Source organism: Pelodiscus sinensis, chromosome 12 (assembly GCF_049634645.1).
Source record: "Pelodiscus sinensis isolate JC-2024 chromosome 12, ASM4963464v1, whole genome shotgun sequence".
In the NCBI taxonomy this organism is placed as follows: domain Eukaryota; kingdom Metazoa; phylum Chordata; order Testudines; family Trionychidae; genus Pelodiscus; species Pelodiscus sinensis.
The window spans coordinates 23,295,887-23,311,111 of record NC_134722.1 but is presented as its reverse complement, the minus strand read 5'-3'; the positions used below and the strand labels follow the sequence as shown (position 1 = coordinate 23,311,111).

At 39.8% G+C, this 15,225-nt stretch overlaps 1 protein-coding gene across 1 annotated transcript in view; it reads right to left on the bottom strand.

Annotated features, from left to right (window-relative positions):
- The window catches only part of LOC102450325 (neural-cadherin-like), a 108,601-nt gene that overhangs the window by 72,159 nt on the left and 21,217 nt on the right, over window positions 1-15,225 (bottom strand). Inside the window, exons 2-6 of the mRNA XM_075940140.1 lie at window positions 7,191-7,388; window positions 6,242-6,467; window positions 4,434-4,638; window positions 2,673-2,784; window positions 567-816 (exon numbers count right to left, since the gene is read on the bottom strand). Of these exons, the coding sequence (XP_075796255.1) occupies window positions 567-816; window positions 2,673-2,784; window positions 4,434-4,638; window positions 6,242-6,467; window positions 7,191-7,388 (991 nt within the window). The remainder of the gene's footprint in view (window positions 1-566; window positions 817-2,672; window positions 2,785-4,433; window positions 4,639-6,241; window positions 6,468-7,190; window positions 7,389-15,225) is intronic.

The window sequence follows — 15,225 nt, the reverse complement described above, 5'->3', positions numbered from 1 at the left end:
AGGGGCAGTTAACATTAGCATAGATGTTTTTAAATGCTACTCTTCACTCCTTTTCTTGCTTCACTTGTCTCTTCCGGACTATTGATGTGTGAGTTACACCAGCTTAGATTTACTGGACCAAATTTAGAGGTGATATATAAGGGTGAGTATAGTCTAAATTACTTTTAAGTGATCAAGTCTAAATCAACCTATGGAACTCTAAGCTGGTAGGACTTATATACTGGAAGAATGATAAGTTTCAAGACTAACTTGAATTATTGAGATTCATTAGTAAAGAACATTTCTCACAATCGCTTGAAATCAACTCTAAATTCCATGGAAAGGACCCAAATTTAAGGATTCATTTTACTGGGAGTATGACATTTCTGGGCCAGATCCTTGTGCAGTGTAAATCAGTGTAAATCCACTCATTTTGATGAAGTTATGCCCATTTAAACCAGAAGAAGACCTGGCCTTCTGACCATGTCTCAGTTATCGTGATAACTTGTAGATATCAAGACAAAAGGGCAACAGTAAAAAGATAAAAGCAATATTTACAGAGTTTTAAAAACATCATATATATTTACATTGTCTGAGAAAACTCAGGTGCTTCATCGTTCACATTTGAAACACGGATTCTAACAGTTGCTGTCCCAGTCTTTGGATCTTCTCCTTTATCTACAGCCATAATTATAAATTCATAAAGATGGTTGGGCCGCTCGTAGTCCAATTGTGTTGCTGGGAAGACAGTACCATGTGAAGATATGCTAAAATCTGGACTCAAAGTGTAATATAATATTTCACCATTTTCTTCTGAATCACAGTCGCTGGCTGTCACTATTAAAGCAGAAGAAAAAGACACTTCCTAGATTAAGGTCTACAGATTAAAATGATAAATTTTAATAGAAGAATTAATGAATGGTAAAAAATGACAGTAATGACATTTATTTTAACATGTGGTACAGGATATAGTATATTTTGTAGTGATTAACTATGGTTTGAAAACAAGCTGTAAAGAAAGCACATCTTTTACTTAAGTTTTCAATATTTATATAAAAAAGTAAACCTTCAAAGTAAAGCATTTAATTGCTTGGCTACTTCCACACATTGTTATGCTTCCACGAAAGAGCCCTCTACGATAATAGCTCTTCTCCCCATGTAGGTACTTATATGCTCATGCCCACTTGATTTGCACCGTTGACCCAAATTTACTTTGTTTCCAACAGGTCCACGTCCTGCAAACACACGATTTACTTCATACACAAGAGTGGTCGCACAGAAATCAATTAGACTACTCTTGAATAAACTTAATACATTACTACTTTAGGGTACATTTACACAGCAGGGCTAAAGTTGGAATAAGCTACACAACTTCAGTTAGGTCAATTGTGTAGCTCAAGTCGAAATTGCTTAATTTGACTTTTGGTGCTATCTACATGGCAGGAAGTTGAAGGAAGAACATTCTTCCTTTGACTTCTCTTACTCCTCATAAAATAAGGGTTACCATAAGTTAGAGTAAGAAGTCCTCCAACTTGACATTCAAAATAAAGGCTTGTAGTATCAATGCACATTTTGCTATTTCAGAATAACACTAGTTATTCTGAAATAACACTGCTGTGTAGACATACCTTTATAAACCCAATGCTTTCAGCCTTCCTTCATAGGTCATGTTCTCTAGACCTTTAATCATTCTTATTGCTCTTCTCTGGACCCTCTCCAATTTCTCCACATCTTTCTTGAAATGCGGTGCCCAGAACTGGACACAATACTCCACCTGAGGCCTAACTAGCGCAGAGTAGAGCAGAAGAATGATTTCTCGTGTCACAACATATAGGTTAATGCATCCCAGAATCATGTTTGCTTTTTTTGCAACAGCTTCACACTGCTGACTCATATTCAGCTTGTGGTCCACTATAACTCCTAGATCCCTTGCTGCCGTACTCCTTTCTAGACAATCACTTCCCATTCTGTATGTGTGAAACTGATTGTTCCTTCCTAAGTGGAACACTTTGCATTTGTCTTTATTAAACTTCATCCTGTTTACCTCAGACCATTTCTGCAATTTGTCCAGATCATTTTGAATTATGACCCTACCCTCCAGATTAGTCGCAACCCCTCCCAGCTTGGTATCATCTGCAAACTTAATAAGTGTACTTTCTATGCCAATATCTAAATCATTGATGAAGATATTGAACAGAAAGAGGGGCACAGCAGCTGCAGGGCGACTGCAACCATGAGGCAGTAATAGCAGCCAGGGGCAGATGAGAGTGCTGCGGGGCCCCAGGCAGCGCGTGGGGCCCCAGGCAGCGATAGTTCACGGGGGCCCCCCTTTGGCACGGCGCATGTGCTGTGGCGCCACAGCGCATGCGTGGGGCCTCAGGAAGCGCGGGGCCCGGGGCAACTGCCCCGCTCGCCCTGTCCTAAATCAGCCGCTGATAGCAGCCACAGCATCTGTACTGCCACTTCATAATCCTATAAAAAGATTTATTTCCTTTCTTTCCCCCTGCATCCTCACCAACTCCTTTCAGCTATGCATAGAGTAGAACCAATTCTGCAAGGTGCCAAGTACCTCCTCAAAGCTGTTGCACATCCCACACTGGAATTGGCACTTTGTGCTTCAGGAAGAAAATTCTAATTAGCAGCAGAAAACAATTTTCCTATTGACTGTAGTGAACAGTTTTAAAAGCACTTACCTTGCAGAAGCACAGTTGTCATGGGAACTGTTTCAGGAACATTGTCTTTGCTGTAGATTGATTTCTGGAATTCTGGGGCACAATCATTCTCATCTGTGATTACAACCAAAACCTGAATGGAAGAGATGAGAGCATTAAGTAGTATCAAAGTGGATCAAAGCAATGTCTTCACTTGTATAGATATATTGGATGCAAGGATGTTCCAAAAATAATCTTCTTAGTGGATTTCAGAAGCTATAACCCATTGGGAAAGCCATTTTTGTTAGATTGTTCATTTCCTGCTAAGAACCGTTTTTATGTTAGACAGAAATTCTTAAGTAGTGGCAACTGTCATATCCAAAAATTCTTCTACTGCAAGATTTTTCCATTTTTTTCCACGTGAACGTTGACAGTTTTTTTCCTATTTAATTGCAGGGCAAGTGGATTCTCCATTTTCTTTGCATTTTTTCCAGTTTTTCCACTGTTATATCCTTCAATACATTCTTATTATTTCCACGAGGAGTAATGGTAGTTTGAACTAGGAAGCCTAGTTCGAACTACCTAGTTCGTGCCCCGTGTAGCCGCGCTGCACGGGGTTCGAACCAGCGGGGTTTTAAAAATGGCGGCGCCCCGCTTATGCAAATGAAGCCCGGGAAATTCAAATCCCGGGCTTCATTTGCAAGTGCGGTATGCCTACATTACCCTCCTAGTTCGAACTAGGAGGGTAGTGTAGACATACCCTCAGATACAATATATGCATTAAAATTACCATTGTTTTATTTTTATAAGATTTCTCCCCATTTTTTAAGATAAAAATCATTCTGTGTTCACATACTCTGTTTTTTACATTAAAATGGTATAAAATGTACATCATGCTATGCATGCAGTTTAGAATAAGGAGACTGATATCAGGTCTGGACTGTTGATATTTCTTCCCATATGAGCAGGCAAGGGCTAGGAATTGTGCAGAGGCAGGAAACTGAGCCCCTGAAAAGGAAGGAAGAATCTTACAAGAACAGATCATTTCAGGAGCGCTTTGATTTCCATGCAGACCTGGTTGAAGGTCCACACATGTCCCTTCTCTGTCAGGCTGTCAGCCATATGGCCGTAGACATCTGCATTCCGCCTTCTGGTGCGGAGATCCTGAATGAGGTCTAGGATCTCTACACCAATCCAGGCTGCTGCCGTCTTTTGTCCCTGGCCAGTGGCCACCAAGGGTGCTGCGGGAGTCCTGGCAGCTGTCGGGGGCACAGAGGGAGCGCTGAGGTTAGCCATGGCTCATGGGATGGGTGCTGTGTGGCACAGGGCTGTCAAAGCTCTCCTCATGCCACAAGTCCTTTCCTTTCTGCCTGCAGCTTTAAGTTCTGCAGGAGAGGGGGAGCATTGGAGTTGTCAGGAGTCGCCAGAGTGGCCACAAGTACACTGTGAGAGGCCTCTGGAGGACAATTATTTCAAAATAACAGCAGGGGAGTGTCTACACTCTCGCTAATTCAAAATAGCAATTCTGAAATAGGCGTTATTCCTCATGAAAAGCAGGAGTTATTATGAAATAACAGGCTTGATAGAGTGGATGCTCCGCATGTTATTTCAAAATAAGGGGAGTTATTTCGAAATAACTCCCAAGTAAAGACCAAGGTCCAGAGAGAAGGATACAACACAAAGATTAGGAGTGCAGTGGGATGGAAAGTGAGGAAGAAAGGAGGGGATGGGAATTAAAGCGGGAATAACCTGGATAAAATGCAGGAAAATCAGGGGAAAAAATGGAGAAAGGTGTAGCTTTACCTCAACTATACTACTAAACTCCTGTGGACTTTCTGTTGCTTTGACCAGAAGCAAGTATTGGTGTTGGTCGCTTTCATAATCCACACTCCGAGTCAAGCTGATCTCTCCTGTTGCCTGATGGATACTGAAGAGCCCACTAGGATCAGTTAGTAAATTGTAGCTCAGGGATTTATTTTGATATGACAAAGCAGAGACTGTAAGAAACCTGGATAACAATGAAAAGCAAAAAGGCAAAGAGAAAAGGCATCAACACAAAATTCCTATTTTCCTCTCTGAAGTTCTTATCCACAAAAACAAACCTCTTATATTTGTTTTCCTAATATTGTGATGTTGAGTATTAAAATTCTGAAACAGCAGAATATGGTAAAAGATACAATAAACCGCATACCCAGTTCTGCATGCTTGATGTGAGCAAAACTCACCAAGTATGTGAGGATTGTGTCTAAGACTATGCGACTGGATGCTATTTTTATAAAATGTTCCTCAGACCTGCTATCTTAAAGGCAAAACAGGTTAAGAGCTGGGAACCTTAGAAATAGGATATATTAATAATTGACAATCTAGTCAGGCTAGAAAGGGAGGACTTTATTTTAGTTTTAACTGAATTTGCTTAGTCTGCTTTCTTGACAATATGGTGCAATGATTTTCAGATCAGGAAATAAAGTTAAATCAAGAGCCAAGGATACAGCCTAATAAGGAAACAATTAATTTCCTGTCCTCATCAGAGGAGCTTAATATTTGAGGAGCTAACTGTAAAAGAAAAAAGCAGGTCAGTAATACAGTATATATAAGATCTAAGGCCATATGAAAAGCCTTAAAAGATAAAAGTGAGATTCTTTATTCTAGTATGGCACAATCTTGTTTCCAATAAAGTCGATGGGGGTCATGTACTGACTTCACTAGGGCAGTAACTGAGTCAAAGTAACACACTACTTCACTCAACCACAGTCAGCTACTAGAGACCCATTTAGTTTTTAACAGGGTCCAATGTATTTATATGAGAGAACCTTTAACGTTAAAGTCTTTTAATACAAGTTCCCAGAACTGTGGATCAGAACTTTTATTAGTATTATGGAAGCCTGTTGATTTTCAAAATTGGGTAATGTTGTCCTAAAATATCTTCAATTTTTTAACTTTCAATTTGATCTTTTTTGTTAGTGCATGTTGTTGGTGCTGATTCTGTTGAGGTTTGTGGCCATCTGCAACTGTGTAGATATTTAATACATATTTAAAAGAAGAAAAATCAGAGAAAAAACATACTATTTCAAATAGAAAATATATCCCTTAGCCATTTGTTGCCTGATCCTTCAAGGTGCTAAGAGCTTTGTTGAAGATCCCCCAAGCTTAAAGGAGCAGCAGGATCAAGGTTTTAATTTGCATGAAATGGAGACAAAAACATTACATCTTCCAGTAAATCATAAATGATTACATTGCAAATATTTTACTAAGATGGCTGATGTGGTTTTGTTTTAATCCTCTAGAAAGTGCAATTGCTCTTTTAGACTGGGGCAAATGCACTTTGATAATGCCCAGGCACACCTACCTTCTTTTAGTGTTCCCATTTCAGTATGCAGCAGCTTTAGTACTTTAATATACATGCCCAGTTATTTGTGATGGCTACAAAGTAAATTAATCAAACTTTTTCTCTCTCAGACACTCCTCTCTCCAGGATATCTATTGCCAATCATCATATTTATTTGTCATCTGCAAATAATGTGAAGGCTTCTGGGTGATGATATCACAGTTAAGCTTGTGCTATAACCCCCTGATATTAACCGGTATTACTATGACTTTTAACAGGTACTTACGATTTTCCCTGGAGCGTGTTTTCAGGAACATACACAACATATGACATGTTGGTAAACCGTGGTGGTCGAAGCCCCGCAATCACAGAAACAGAAGCAGGAGACCCTTTATTACCAAGTTTATCTGCTGCTAACACAGTTAGTAGGTATTCTCTGTCTTTCACTAGTGGCAATCCTGTTGTTTTAATCCAGCCACTGTCCTTCTCAACCTCAAATCTGTCTTCTCCACCTAAGTAGAAATATAAACCCAGAGACTATTGTTAGGTAATTTTTTTACTGGAGTAAAATTGGGAGAATAGCTCCTACTAGAAACTCCTATCTGGAAAAAAATCCCTGGCTACTCTCGAGAAACCAATTCATTGCTAGGGCTGTCATAGCCTTCTGCTCAAGGTTGTCAGTTTTAAACTACAGGCAGTCCCCGGGTTACATGGATCCGACTTACATCAGATCCCTACTTACAAACGGGGTGAGGCAACCCCGCACTAGCTGCTTCCCCCCAGCAGACCAGGGAGACGCGAAGCTAGCACTCCCCCTCCAGCAGACGAGGGAGACACAGAGCGGCTTTTCTCCACAGACACCTCAGCTTGAGAATAAAGGACTGAGGGAAGTGAGGTGTGGGAGAATAAAACTGAGCTCTGGAGAAATGTTTGGCTAGAGTTTCCCCTACAATATGTACCAGTTCCGACTTACATACAAATTCAACTTAAGTACAAACCTACAGTCCCTATCTTGTACGTAACCCGGGGACTGCCTGTATTGCTGCAGTTTCTTGAGAGCCCCTCTAGCAGATGAGAGATTACCACTGAGTCTGCACACTCACTTCAAGCTAACTTGTGCTACAGGAGATCCAGTGGATGAGCTCCATCAGAAGGACTTAGGGATGGAGAGGAAGAAACAAAGGTAGTGATTATGTGTATGTGTACGTGCACATATGTACATATAACTAACTTACCTTCCAAGAGAAAGTATTCTACAGCTCCATGGATCCCTTCATCTCTATCCACAGCAAGAAGCTTATACACTTTAGTTCCTCCTGCAGCTTTAGGAGATACCACAGCCAAGAACGGGAAAGGATTCATCACCCATTCAGGTGCATTGTCATTCACATCTGTCACAATAAGTTCTAAACGCAGCAAGTACCATTCCTTTCCTGACATTAACAGAAAAACAAAGTCATACTTAGCTTTCTAACTATAGCCACTGAAAATAACTGTGAGATAGTATTCTTCCTAAATTTCATTCCTAGGACTATTTAGGAATATAGAATAAAATGTAATAGAAAAAAATTATTTTGTGGGCTCCGATCTACAACTGACAGCATGCAGATGGACTCCTATATCTGTGAGGAGAGCCACTGACTTCAATGGGTGTCCATTAGGACACAATACTCAATCCAACTACAGAATCAGGTTCATATTGACAGTATATAATGGTTAGAATGGTCAATAATTTTGACTCTTCAAGAATTTTCTAAGAAAAATTTTATAAACATTTTTCAAGAAATGTTTTCTGCCGTTGTTTACAGTGATAGGAAATTTTCAAAAATCTGAAATTTCTACAAAAAATTTCTCTGCCCTTTTAATCAGCTCTACTATACTTACTGATTTTACAAGTTTTCAATGTCAGTGAAAGACTAATCAGATTTTTACCTTTCATGACAATAAAATTGATTTTTTTAAAACAAAAATGGAACCATCCTATAATCCACAAAGAGAAAATAGATAACTTGTTATGAACTAGCTACATCTCTCTCACCATCTACCCAGCCAATGAAAGTATTAGAACTCTTGAAATAGCGACTCACATCAGCACTCAAATTGTGACAAAAAAGGAAAATATTTTCAGATACAAGAAACTGTTCTAAACTTTGCAGTGCCTGAACCTCAAAAGTAAAGGTTAGAGATGAATAAAATGGAAAATACTTTTTGTGAAAAATTATGTTGAACACAGAACTCAGGGACAGCACTGGAATCCCAGCTCAAAGGAAAGCAAAGAAGAGCTTCTCCACCAGTTACTGATAAACTGATGAACAAATCCATACATTCTTGTAATATATAAATACTTGCCCCAGATATTTCTATTTCTAAAATTTTTTCCTTATTATTGTTACCAATATCAACCAACGTCATACAGAAATATACTTACTGAACTAATATACATTACAACTCTTAACTATCTTCAGTGATTCGAAGTTGACACTAAGCAGTGTTAAATAGAACTGTTTTCTCTTTGGGAGATTCTAAATCCACTTCTTGGTATGACTGATGGCAAGATGTACCCTGATCTTGAAAAAAATGTAGCCAGTACTTACCAGCCTGGGGACTAGGGATGTTAAATATCAGTTAATTGAATAGTTGAGTAGCCTCAAGAATTCTTATTGGTTAGTCAACTATTCTGTAGTCTCTGGGGGTGGGGCCGACAGCCAATGCCTTTTGCGCAAGATCTGGTAAACCTCATTTTTTGAAGTTTTGAGGAATAAGGGATCTTGCGCAAAAGGTTTTTTTTCTGACAAATGGCCCCGTCTACACAGGGCTTTTTAGCGGCAAAACCTCTTCCGCAAAAAGGATTGGCAGAAGATATGCAAATGAGCGCACGATTTGAATATCTTCTGCCACGAAAAAAGGCAGTGTAGACATAGCCTCAGAGATAAAATACAGACATCAGAGCAAGACATGAGCCCAAAGCAGACAACTGCATATGTCTAAAAATGGTCTCTTGATATTGTGTCCAGTAATTTCAGAATATTTTCTTCATTTTTTAAACATTCAGTGCTGCAAGAAATAGATCAAGAGCCTCGTAAACAATTAGGGACAACTTTAAAAGCATTTCACGTAGTAAACTTAAAATAACCATCAATCAAGTTTGAGCTAAGTATTTAGTACTCTAAAGTGTTACCAGATTCTTATAATCTTATAAACAGTGTTATCTCACTGAGACACAATATTATCCTAGCAAGATCTGCCATTTCATTTAGGACAACAGAATTCATTCTCTCCTCCACACTCTGTCGGCTGCAATGTTACCCACTCCAAAAAGTACAGAGTTTCTGACTCTATAGCAAATGGCTTTTGTCTGAATTACGCATTTTATGGATATATCTCTTACTAAAGCAGTACTAATACATCTTGCACATCACAATTTAAAGCCTGTTGCAAACTATACAGAGCTTTTCATAATTAAGCTCTGGTGATGCCAAGTGGCATATTTAGCACACTCTATCATAATCTGCCATCTATAAACAACCAGTAAGTAGATTGTAGGAAAGAAAATTCCTTGGTGCTTTGATTAACAATGTCAAATTTAAGTTTCTTAGTAATAGCTTCCAAGAATCTTAACCCATCATGACCTCAGAGAATTTTCTGCCCTTTCCAAGAAAACTCCCTCCATATAAATAAGTATTCTGTTGCTAGGTCTCACAGAACATAGTGGGACTAGTTCTTCTCTTAGTTAAACCTGTAAAACCAAACTGAGTTTTACAAGCGTAACTGAGGACAAAGTGTCTTCTTTCCAAAGAGCAATGAACATTGAAGTGAAGAAAATCTGTTAATTCTGAGCACAGTTTTTAATTGTCATCTTCTGTATTCACAAAGGCAAATTACATAAGGGTTCAGATTCCTGATATAAAACCAATTTGTCTCTTTTATTGCTTATATTATGCACCTAATTTCATATTTCAACTAAAAAATAAATTATCCCAGTTATCATATATGAACATAAGAATGGCCCTACTGGGTCAGAACAAAGGTTCATATATCACAGTAGCCTGTCTTCCGAGAGTGGCTAATCCAAGGTGCCCCAAAGGGAGTGAACAGAAACAGGTAATCATCGAGTGATCCCTCTCCTGTCATCCATTTCCAGCCTCTGACAACAAATGCTAGGGACACAAATAAGTATTGATGAACCTAATCTCCATGAATGTATCTAGTTCTTTTTTGAATCCTGTTAACTGGTTCCACAGGTTAACTGTGCGCAATGAGAAGAAAAACTTCCTTTAGTTTGTTTTAACCTACTCACTATTAATTTCACTTGGACCTCCTAGTTCTGAAACTGATATTAAATTATATATGGAGCCAAAGCTACCAACTATAGAAGATATACTCCAAATAAAGGCAGTTAAGAATATGAGGGCCAAATTAAGACATGCTGAGGCTCTAAACTATATCAAATTTAAGAGGCCCCACAGCAGTACCTAAAAATGTATAATATTCTAACAGAAAGGACAATGAAAACAGAAATAATAAAATTTTATATTTGCATATTTACCAGTATTTAGGCAAAGATGAAACTAAAAACTAGTATATTTTTTCTGTTTAGAGGCCCCAAAGTGTGGTTTAGTTAACCTATGCATAAATCCAGAATCACATAAAAACATGAAACTTGAATTTAGGAATGAATACTATCGCCTAGCTAGAGCAACCCTAGCTAAGAGCTTGGCTGGATTCCTGACCATAGTTGAGAAGAATTCCATGTAGAGGATCACAGTTCCTTCCTCTGTGTTCTAGCACACAGCACAAGAAGCACCCAAGAGGAATGCAAGGAAGCGTTTAGAGGAATTAAAAAGGAAATAAGAGTAGATAATATTATTTCCCACACTCAGGTTGTTAAATGGAATTGATGGGTTTCAAAGAGGAGGATATTTAAGAATCTGTGGCTCAGAGTAAAAGTCCAAAAGTTCCAAGGCAGCCCATCAGAGAGACCATGGGAAAAAGGGGACGATGCAGTTGGTGTGTTCAACTGTGACAAAGAGTTAATGGGGATCCACAATTCTAAAGGGGATTTGTTGAATTAACAGTTCTGAGCAAGGGTGATGATCAAATAAGATTAGAATGTGCTAGAATAGCTCAAAAACCCTCACCAAAAAGATTTCCAGACAGAATAAGTATCATCCGTATTTGCGAAGATCCAGCATCAGATTTCACCCACATCCCTACCAGCCAGTTGGAATTACTTGCTTCTCAGAACAGATCAGAAGTCTTTCCCACCTTCTGTAAGCTGTCAAGTTTGTAAGCACTCCATGGTCCGCTTAGTTTGCTCAGACAGACTGCAGGCTCAAAATAGCAGTAACTAAATTAGAGGCTGGATTAAAACGCTTCGAAAATCTGGATCTGCAACGGCAAAATCTAGTTTAGATTTGTTTGCCATCTTGTTAACCCTGCTCAGGGAGTGCAGGTTATTGGTTTATCACGAGTCTCTCTCTCTGCTCTGGAAAACAACACCCTATTGTGACTTGTTAACTGTCTGTATTCCAAATTATTCTCACTGCAGATGGATTTCTAGTTCTTACCACATGTGCCTGTCAATTAAAATAAAAATCCTGAAAAACGCCAACTCTCTTCCCCAGACAGGAAGAAACACAACAGAGGTACAAATTCCCCTCCTATCTATCAGTCACTGATTATCAGCTCTTTGAATATTGGTGTACAGTACTTGCCACGTATTTTCTGCAGAGAAATATATTTCAGCATTAAAAGAAGCTGTAGAAATCTAGATCAGGACTGACATCAGCCCTAGCAAACCCTATTAATCAGAAACTAGGAAGCCTTGGAAATTTTCCTCCAGTACTTGTGTGTTTAATAGCTCAGAGGCTATAATGTCATTTAACATCTTTACAAGATCAAAGTTTTCAACAATGTGTTGGCAAACTTTGAAGTATATGAATACCTAACAACTTGGATAAGATAATCAATATAAACCACAAGAAAGACAAATAAAAAGATATGTTCACCTTTCTACATCAACCAAACACACGCAGGTTCAGCCTGGAAAAGTACCAAATATACCCTCATAGTTTGACATGATTTGAGATGAATGTGAGTGTCAATCAAGATAATGACAATGCTACCACCATGGAAGCTTAGCCTTCATCATATGTAACACCCAGGATACACCTACACTGCAACACTATTTTGAAATAACTAGCGCTATTCCAAAATAACTTAGTCTGTGTCTACACAGCAGGCAGTTATTTCAAAATAGTGTCCAAATACTGTCAATCTGGAGGATTTCTTACTCCGACTCCTGTAACCCTCATTGTATGAGGAGTAAGGGAAGTTGGAGGAAGAGTGCTCTATTTCGAAATAAGTGTTGTTGAGATACTCCCTATTTTGAAATAAGATATGGTGGTTGGCGAGTAGGATCAAAATTGGAACTTCTAAAATGAAATGCATGATCCTCTACCACATGAGCTAAAAGCCACATAGCTCTTAGCAAAGGCTGTAGAGCAGACTCACTAAACTCTCTCTAAAGATATGTCTATACAGCAGAATTATTTCGGAATACATGTTATTCTGAAATAATAAAGAGTGTGTCTACACAGCAAGCCATTATTTTGAAATAATGGTGAGCTAGGGGACTTCTTACTGCAATTCCTCTAACCCTCATTTCACAAGAAGTAAGGGAAGTCAAAGGAAGAGTGTTCTTCCTTTGACTCCCTGCTGTGTACACCGTGCCAAAAGCTAAATTAACCTATTTTGGCTTCAGCTATGCAATTGATGTAGCTGAAGTTGCCTAGCTTAATTCAACTTTTGCCCTGCTGTGTAGACATGACCTAAGTGATCTAAATGCCACTAGATGGAACAGAACACCAGGAGGTGTGTGGCTTACACATGCATCACCCATTGCAGCAAGAACAGTAGCAGATACTGTATAGAACTGCACTTTTCAGCACTGAGACCTACAAATATGACCTGACATTGCAGAAGCAATTTCAAAATATCCAGTGAAGCATAATCAGACAAGGACTTGCTAGAGGCTAGTGAAAGTGATGAAAAGACTGACATGGACAATAATGTGTAAGGCATGTACGTATAGCAAGACAGTACATTTAAGAAATTTCCAAGTATATTTGCACGTACGGACTGAAAAAGCATGTCTGTACATGTATTTTAGTGAGTACAGTGACTCTTTATAACTAGTTAAATTTTGTTCATTGTAATTATCTTAACTTGGATATGTCTTAAAAATACAAGACAAATGCCTCAATATCTTAATTTTAACTTCCAGCTTTTCACATGGATCTTTATTGTTTTCATCACAACTTATTCTGTAAGCCACACTGGGACCCTGGGCAAGATGAAGGGGCCCTGCTCCATGCCCCTTGAACAGGCGGGGCCTGAGGTGGAAGGGGCAGGGTTAGAGCAGGCAGCCCTTGGCACTGCCCAGACCACGGTGTGCCTCCCATTCTCCAGGATGCCCAGAGTGCGGTGGTCCAGCAGTGCTTTAAGGTCAGAGGCTCTGGGCCCTTTTGTGACCCTCGGCTGCAGGACAGCTCCCTCCCCTCCCACCTTTCCACTCTGGATAGGCCTTTATCTGACTTAAGACAAAACGGAATCATAGAATCCTAGGGCTGGAAGAGAGGTCAAGAGGTCATCAAGTCCAGACTCTTGCCCAAAGCAGGACCAACCTCAACTAAATCATCCCAGCCAGGAATTGGTGAAGCAGAGACTTAAAAACCTCTAGGGATGGAGATTCCACCACCTCCCTAGGTAACCCATCCCAGTTCTTCACCACCCTCCTATTGAAATAGCTTTTCCTAATAGCCAACCTGGACCTCCCCCACTGTAACTTGAGACCATTGCTCTTGTTCTGCCATCTGTCACTACTGAGAACAGCCTCTCTCCAACCTCTTTGGAACCTCCCTTCAAGAAGTTGAAGGCTGCTATCAAATGCCCCCTCACTCTTCTCTTCTGCAGACTAAATAAGCCCAAATCCCTCAGCATCTCCTCGTGGGTCATGTGCTCCAGCCCCCTAATCATTTTGGTTGCCCTCTGTTGGACACTCTCCAATGCATCCACATTCTTTCTGTGTTGGGGGGGAGGCAGAATTGAATACAATACTCCAGATGTGGCCTCACTAGAGCTGAATAAAGGGGAATAACTTCTCTAGATCTGCTGGCAATGCTCCTCCTAACACACCCTAATATGCCATTAGCCTTTTAGGCTACAAGGGCACACTGTTGGTTCATATTCAGCTTCTCATCCACTGTAATCCCCAGGTCCTTTTCTGCTGAACTGCTACTTAGTCAGTCAGTCCCCAGCCTGTATCAAACAGTGATTTATTTTCTTACCCAGTGCTTGAGAATACATCATTTACAAAACTGACCCCTACTTAAAGATGTTAAAAAGAAATTTCAAGTGAATTGCTACTTTCAATGGGGGGGGGGGAGGTGTATACCAGTGAGACCCCACCCTGCACAGCACACATGCATGGAACTGTGACATCACAGTTTGTAAGAGACAGAGAGAGAGCAAGAGAGAAGCAACCAGTTTACATGTGCAATATTTCTTCTAGTTTGCACAGGAAATAATACATAAAAATCATCAACTTAAGGCAATCTGTTCACATGTTTAGTAATGCATTTAGTTTATTCATGTCTGATCATGCAAATAGCTTTAATTGAAATACACGTGTTTACTGGATTGGAACCTTGCAATAGTTACACACAGACTATGGATGTGAAGGATTAGTTGACTATCCGATAAGCAAATGCTTATTGGATAATCGATATGCTAGTTGACTAGCCACTTCCCTCATCCCTTGCTGCCTCTATCAGAAAGAGGCATCAGGGAGAAGGAAAGGAGTGGGCACTTGAAAGCGGCAGCGCTGCTTGAAGTCTGGGGTCAGACCCCGGCCTCCAAGTGGCACTGCTGCTTTGAAACACCATGTGCAGCCCAGGACAAGCTGGTGTGTCCACAGGCTGCATGCAGCATTTCAAAGCAGCAGGGCCACATGGAGCCCAGGATCAGCTGGGGAATCCCCCGCTGACAGGCTCCATACGGTGCTGCCACTTTGAAACACCATGTAGAGCCCAGTGACTATTCGATTAGTCATCTAGTCACTATTTAATATCCTTAACACACACACACGTAATCTGCTCAAAGAGTGAAATTCGTCCCACTCAAGATGTCTTCTGCTAGCAATCTGAATGTGGTTGAATTCCACCCAAAATAATTTTCAAACCATTCTATAAAATATTGACAGAATAAATT